This window comes from Crocodylus porosus, unplaced genomic scaffold (genome assembly GCF_001723895.1).
Source record: "Crocodylus porosus isolate Cpor-Errol unplaced genomic scaffold, CroPor_comp1, whole genome shotgun sequence".
Taxonomy (NCBI): domain Eukaryota; kingdom Metazoa; phylum Chordata; order Crocodylia; family Crocodylidae; genus Crocodylus; species Crocodylus porosus.
Genome location: NW_017728888.1, coordinates 102,452 through 109,572, shown reverse-complemented (window position 1 = coordinate 109,572; position 7,121 = coordinate 102,452). Strand labels below are relative to the sequence as shown.

General features: G+C 62.0%; 2 protein-coding genes across 2 annotated transcripts in view; both read left to right on the top strand.

Moving 5' to 3' along the window:
- Nucleotides 1-1,923: 1,923 nt before the first annotated feature.
- On the top strand, nt 1,924-5,805 carry VPS16 (VPS16, CORVET/HOPS core subunit). Its single transcript, XM_019554563.1, has 8 exons — nt 1,924-2,080; nt 2,455-2,552; nt 2,697-2,804; nt 3,331-3,408; nt 3,704-3,873; nt 4,168-4,264; nt 4,690-4,793; nt 5,061-5,805. Exons 1-8 carry the CDS (start codon nt 1,930-1,932, stop codon nt 5,203-5,205), a joined length of 951 nt encoding a protein of 316 aa, XP_019410108.1. The 5' UTR covers nt 1,924-1,929; the 3' UTR covers nt 5,206-5,805.
- Nucleotides 5,806-6,978: 1,173 nt separating this feature from the next.
- Nucleotides 6,979-7,121, top strand: part of IDH3B (isocitrate dehydrogenase 3 (NAD(+)) beta) — a 4,965-nt gene continuing 4,822 nt past the window's right edge. Inside the window, exon 1 of the mRNA XM_019554464.1 lies at nt 6,979-7,038. Coding sequence (XP_019410009.1) covers nt 6,979-7,038 — 60 coding nt within the window. The remainder of the gene's footprint in view (nt 7,039-7,121) is intronic.

Below are 7,121 nucleotides of genomic sequence, written 5' to 3'. Positions count from 1 at the left end.
CTCGCCAAAGAGCGGGCTGTGGTCATGGAAGCCAAAGCCTTCCCGATAACACCAGCGCCGCAGTCTTTGGTTCACCGCGTGGATCCTCCTCTCCCTCCTCAGCCCATAGCCCGAGACTGGGAGGATCGACGAAAACACCATTTCCCAACTCTGACAAGACCGTCTAGGATTAGGATCTCTTTTGCCAGCTTATACACAGAAAAAAGGGACAGTTACAAGTCCCTTTATGATTATATTGACAACTTTATAGAGGCAGGACACTGGCTGCTACAGCCCCCCCAGCTTTCCCTGTGGCAGGGTCGGGTGTGATGTCTGTACTGCGTCAGGGTTGAGGGTTGTCTTATGTAGAGTTTAGATGATGGGTTTATCTGGGCTGTTTTGGACAGGGCTGATCCTGCTTCAGGTAGGGGGTGAATTGGATGTGGCCTTGGTAGATCACCTCCAGCCACATTTCTTTATGACTCTACCATTGCCTTTTTTATACACTAAAGCAAGATATGGTTACATATCCCTGTGTTCCTCCACGTCCTCTTGGTCGGTGGGTATCTCTACTGTCGAAGGCAGACAAAGAGAAAAGAGACAGGTTAAAAGCCCTGGCTTTTATTTTTTACACCCCAGGATAGAACACAAAAAGAAATGCTTGTCCCCATGACAGTCTAGCTGCTCACAGTGGTATAATAGAGATTCTCACCTGTATTGCCAGGGGAGGCTCCGGAGAGCAGCACGCAGACTGGCAACAGGCTGTCTTGAACCTGTTGCTGTCTCCAAAATTTCCCTGCAGTCTCCACCACTGTTATACTGGGTTTATTTTAGTTAAACAGTCTCTGATTATATTCCAATGTCTTCATTTCACTGAGATCTTTGGAAGTGACTGGGCCCAGCTCTTTGGAACTGGGAAGGTGCCACTGAGCTGGGATTTGTGTCCCTGGGGAAGTGACAGCTCTGGCAGGCCTCTCCTTACCCCCTTCCCTCCCTGCCCTGCTGTGCTCTGTGCCTCATCCTGCTCTCTCTTCCCCTTAGCGTGTGGTCTGCGTGGACACACCTGCTTTGTTTCAGCAACTAATTAAGAACTGTAACGCAGATACCTGCATTAAAAACAAGCTCCTCTACATTGGGATACGTCCTTCACAGCTGCTAAAACTTTTAAGCTGAAGTTCCCATGCGGCATATTTAGATTATCTACTTCATGGCATTTTTTTTTTCTGTAGCATCTGTTTTCAGACCTTGTGCTGTGTTTAACTGATCTGATTCAGCTGGGTCCCTGGGTTGCTCCCCTTCCTTGGCTGGCCAGGTAGGCCCAGGCTCACTGCAGTGGAAGAGATGCCAGGGAAGGAGGGGGACTCTCCATCACTGGAGGGTGCAAGGAGAGGCTGGATAGGCACTGGTTGGGGATCTAGACGCAGCGATGCCTGTCCTCTGCCATGGGGGTGTCCCAGGCTTCGGAGCTGTGCTGGTTGTCTCCTCCATCCTCCCTCCAACACTCTTTCTGCTCCATGTGTCAGGGGGTTTTTAAGTCTCCCCCAGAGGCGCGGGGTGCTGCTTAGCCCAGGCCCCTCAGAAGCAGCCAGGGCTAGTAGGTGGCCGAACATTTCCCCTTCCTGCAGCCAAGTAACAAGGACATGCTCATAATGACAGGTCTGGCCCCCAGAGCCCTCCCCTGACCAACTGGTTTGACTCAACAGGCTTGGGCTGTGAAGCTTGGAGCAACGCAGAGTTTGGAGCTATGCTGGTTGAAGCCCACAGTAGCCATACTAGACTCATAGACTTATACTAGGGATATAGTCACTGCCCACAAAGAGTATGGCTTGGGCCACAGTGATGTTGGCAGAGCTGGGAGCCCCCAACCTGGTCTGACCACGCTCCCCTGGGCACGGCTCCCTGCCCAGAGCCCTCTGGCTGCACCGTCTGCACCTGGCATGGCCCAGCTCCATGGCCGGGATGCTGAGGGAGGAGCCCTGTGTTTGTTTGCAGCTCCTGGAGTACGAGCCCCGGTCAGGGGAGCAGGTCCCACTGTTGCTGAAGATGAAGCGGAGCAAGCTGGCACTGAGCAAAGCCATCGAGAGCGGGGATACAGACCTAGGTAAGGCTACCTGGGGCATGGGGGAGGCCGCCAGCCCCAGCTCTCAGTGCTCTGGTGCCATATGGGGCTGGCTCTTATGGGCTCTCAAGACCCTCTGTGCACCCAAAACCCACTGGGCTAGGCCACCACAAGGCAGCTCCTGCGGAGCCAGGGCTGAGAGGCAGCAGCTGATGTGCTGAGGGCTCCAGTGCAGACACCTGCTCCCCTTCATGGCCCAGCACCCCCAGTCCTCCATCTCCATACTCAGCAGCCCAACCTTCCCCCATCACCCTCAGGTGCCCAGCTGCAGCCCCCCAGCCCTGCAGTGGCTACAGGGTGGGGATGGGGAGGTGTGTGCTCTGCAGCCCCACTGACTGCCCCTCTGCTTGGCCCAGTGTACACGGTCGTGCTGCACCTGAAGAATGAACTGAACCGTGGCAGCTTCTTCATGACGCTGCAGAACCAGCCAGTAGCGCTGAGCCTCTACCGCCAGGTGAGAGGTACAGGGCAACAGGTTGTGTCATGGGGGCCAGTGTGGGTGTGCCCAGCCCCAGGCCTGGTGTCGGGGCAGGCAGGGGGTCCCCCCTGACAGGTGCATGGGCTAACATCTGGGGTCTCTTCTGCTTCCCTGTCCCAGTTCTGCAAGCACCAGGAGAGGGAGACACTCAAGGACTTGTACAACCAGGACGACAACCACCAGGAGCTCGGCAATTTCCACGTCCACAACAGCTACGCCAACGAGAAGGTCAAGGCCCTGGGGGCTGGGGGTGGGGCTGCCAGGTGCTGGCTGGACCATGAGGAACAGGGTGCTAAAGGGGAGTGCTGTGCTGGGGGGAGTGGGGGGCTGCTCTCCACCCTCTGTGGGCAGGGGGTGCAGGGACCTCTGTCTGTAGGGGCACGGACAGGGACTGTCCTGCCGTGGGTGCAATGGCTTTCTAGAAAGGGAGTGAGTGGCTGTGGGGTTTGGGAGGTGCTGGATGGTCCACTGGGCTGGATTTTTCTACTCTGCCCCTTGTTCCAGGGTGCTGGGTCCAACACCCAGGTGGGGGGCCCAGCACCCCCGGGTGTGGACACAAAGGTTACTGATGGACTGAACCTGGCTCACTGGGGAAGGGTTGGGAGCTCAGGCTCCATCTCTGGCTCCCACCATATGGCCCTGTCCCTCCCAGCATGGGTGGCTCCTGGGACACGCTGGCTGCTCCCCCCCCCACATGGGCACTGGAGGTGGCAGAGAGAGGCTGGAACTGGACTGGGACCACGTGTCATTGCAGCGGATCGAGGGGCGGGTGGCAGCACTGCAGAACGCAGTGGACGAGTACTACAAGGCCAAGAATGAGTTTGCCGCCAAAGTGAGTGTGGTGGGGATGGCCGGCAGCATTGGCAGGGGCTAGGGCCTGGGCTCTGCAGCGTCCATGACACCCCTGGCAGCAGCAGTACGTTGGCAGCCATGGCCCCACTGCTTTCCCGGGTCAGGGGCGGGGGCAATGCCTGGGGCTGTGTCGGGGTGGCGGTGTTGTGCTGGACACGGGGTTTGTCTGGGCTGGTTTGGATGAGGCTGATCCTGCCTCAAGCAGGGCTTGAAGTAGAAGTGGCCCCACAGCCCCCTACCAACCCCACTTCCACTGATTCCTGCTCGCTGCCCAGGCCACGGAGGATCAGATCAAGCTGCTGCGGATCCAGCACCGGCTACAGGAGGACTTAGACAAGCCCTACCTGGACTGCTCCCTACACGACACCATCTCTCACCTCATCCTGGATGGCAAACACAAGCGGGCTGAGCAACTGTACCGGGAGTTCAAGATCCCTGACAAGAGGTGAGTGGGGACAGCAGCAGTGCCAGCTGTTTGCATGCGTGTGTGCACGTGCATGCACTTGCTGCCCTGCTTCACTTCTGGCTCAGGGGGCTCCTTCATCCCTGCAGGCCTTGGTAGGCCAGGCATACACCAGCAACGGGGAGGTCTCCCAACACTGCCTTCTGAAGCTGGGGGTCCCTGGTGCCTGGCACAGCAGGGGGAAGCTGGGGCATGGCTGGCAGGAGCCAGGTCTGGGGCTGCTTTCACCCCAGCTCAGCAGAGCCCCAGTGAAACCCCACTGTCCGTGCTGCCCAGGTTCTGGTGGCTGAAGATAAGCAGCTTGGCCGAGTGCGGCGACTGGGAGGAGATGGAGAAGTTCTCCAAGAGCAAGAAGTCACCCATCGGGTACCTGGTAAGAGATGTCTCCCCACTGCAGGCACCCCATGTGTCCTACAGACACCAGCTGAAGGCAGGCTCGCCTGGGATGCGTGCCCCCCACAGCGCGGCTCTAGGAAGGGGACTGGGGAAGCTGAGAGGCAGGTCTCTCTGTACAGCTCTTAGCAGCAGCCCCAGGGTCTTCTGATGGGGCCCCGCTGCCAGCTGGGAGACCCCCTCAGGGTCCCTGGCACCCCTGGCCCTCAGTAGCGGTTTTCCAGCCCTGGCAAGAGGACGTTCCTGTTACTGCCCCTGAGGGCATTAGCAGAATGGGGCAGGAATAGGGGATGGGCCAAGGGAGGTTGCAGGGAGTTAGGTGAATGGGGTTGGGACAGGAGGAGAGGGGGTGAGAGGTACCTGGGGAACCGACCCCACAGCCGATCTGCCCTCTGCTCCCCACAGCCCTTCGTGGAGATCTGTGTGAAGTACCACAACCGCCACGAGGCCAAGAAGTACGCGGCCCGCGTCACACCTGAGCAGAGGGTCAAGGCCTTCATCCTGGTGGGGTATGTCCCCTGCAGGGCAGGGCACTGCTCCCTGGGGTGGGCAGCAGCCTCGGGGTCTGGGGTGCAGGCCATAGACCCGTAGCTGTCCCAGGGCCCCCTGTTCAGCCCCAGGCCTCACCCCCTTCTGAAGGCTGCGATCTGCTCTGGGGGCAACTGCTTTCAGAACCTGGGTCTAGGCCTGCTGGAGTAAACGCAGGATGGGATGAGGGGGAGCCCATTGCCTGGGGGAGGGGAGTGGCCCTGTCTGACCCCTGCCCTGTGGTGCAGAGACCTGGATCAAGCAGCCGACGCCGCCATTGAGCACAAGAGTGAGAGCGAGATGAGCCTGGTGTTGGCCAAGTGCTCCCCTGCCATTGACGCCACTGTCGTGGAGAAGCTCAATCGCGCCCGGGCCCAAATCCTCAAGAAATAGCTTCCGCCTTGGCCATCCCTGGACCCCAGGTGCAGGCCAGGCGCGGTGCTGTGCTCTGGACATTGTGTCCCAGGCAGGCACCATGGGGGCAAGGATTGCAGCTTCTTGGCCCTGCTGCAGCCCGTGTGCCAGCACCTGCGCAGCAAACTGTGGCTGGAGGAGCCAGTGAACGCGTGCCAAAGGGGTCTCCCCGTGCTGCTGTTGGGTGCGGGAACTGGACGTGGGAACCTGCTGCCTGTCCTCCCCCCGGCTATTGCTCCAGCCCAAACCCCCGTCCAGCCGCCTCCTTCCACACTAGCCGCGCTGCCCCTGGCATTCCTGCCCCTGCCCTCCTTGCTGCTGGCTGAGCACGAGTGCAGGGGCGGAAGTCACGTCCTCCCGGGGTTCACCTTGCAAGAGGCTGGGGTGGCATTCCTGTGGGGACTGGGGTTTGGCCCTGGTGGGGGAGAGGTGTATGGGGGGGTTCATTTGTGTGCAAGGGGGGTGCATGGAGCCCAGTGCCAGGCTGGGGACACCTGCATGAGGGTTTGTGGAGGCTGGGCATGTGGCTACCTGGCCTGTCCCTTCACTGTGGGAAATAAAACCCTGGATGCCCCTCTGCATTTGGCTCGAGTGTCTGCTGGGGTGGAACTGGGGGTCGGAGCAAAGTGGGTCCTGCACGTTTCCAGACACCAGATGCAAAGGGAGGGAGGTGCTGGATGATCCCGGCGGGGTGGGGCGCCTGCCTGGACCTCAGTGCTGGAGGCTGCAGGGGGAGAGGAACAGGAAAACCCTGCTCAGCCCCAGCCACTCTCCCTTCCCGGTGCTGCGGGACCCCCGCAATGGGCAACACGGGCCAAGGGTCGGACCCAGGCCACAGCTGCTCGTGCTCTTCAGGGGGCAGGGATGGCTGGGCCTGACCATAGGCCGTGCACCTAGTGCAGGAGGTGAGCGCTGCGCTGCCCGCAGGTGCCCCCGCTTGCGCGGAGCAGATCCTGCGGGAGGGCGGTCCCCCGGCCGGCGGAGTTGCTCATCAAGCCCGCGGCTGCTCCCCGCGGGCTGGGGGCCGTACGGCCCGTCCGTTTCTCAGCTGCCCAGCGGCGCCGGCCTACGGCCGTCCATCAGCGTGCCCTCGCGACCTTCCAAGGCACCAAACGGCGGGGCATCCTCGGGAGGGCGGTGCCGACAGGCCCCGGTGGCTGAGCCCATGCTCCACCCTCACCCCGGGGCCCTAAGCTGGCGGGATTCGGGGCGGCCTCTGCCCGGCGCCACTTCTGCCACCGGAGGGAGGCGCCAGGCTGCAGCCCCGCACCTCCGCCGCCGGAGCCTGCTCCTCGGCCTGGCGGCACGTCCCCCGCCCGCCGCCCGCCGCCTCCTGGCTCCCCAGACACGGGGGCGTTTTTCCTCGGGGTCCTGCGCGCACGGCTCCGGGGGGAGCACCGCTGCGGGACGGCCGGCGCTGTGGTGCGCAGCACAGCGCTCACCGCGTACCCGGCGCACGCGGCTGCGGCCGGCCGGCCGGCGGCTCTGCGCAGCGCTCGTCTCTGGCGCGAGACCGGCCGGGTCGCTGGAAGGAAGCTCTTCGCAGGCTTCCGGGGGGCGCGGGGGCCCCTGGGGACGGGAGGGGAAGAGGGTGTCCTGGGCTGAAGGCCCCACGCGGTGCAGGGAAGGGGAGGGGCTGCAGAAGGGGGCGGGGCTGCTGGAGGCGCGCTCCGGAGGGACAGGGACCCTTTAAGGGGGAGGGGAGGGGCGGGGCCTGCAGCTAGGCAGGATCCCGCCCCTCCAGGAGGGGCCATGACGTACTTCCGGGACGACGGAGCTAGGGGACTGGAGAGGCGGGAGCGGGGTTGTGACGTATTTCTGCGGCGACGGGGAGGCCGCATAGTTCGCTAGGATCGCAAGATGGCGGCGCTCAGCAGTGCCCGGGCGGCGGCGGC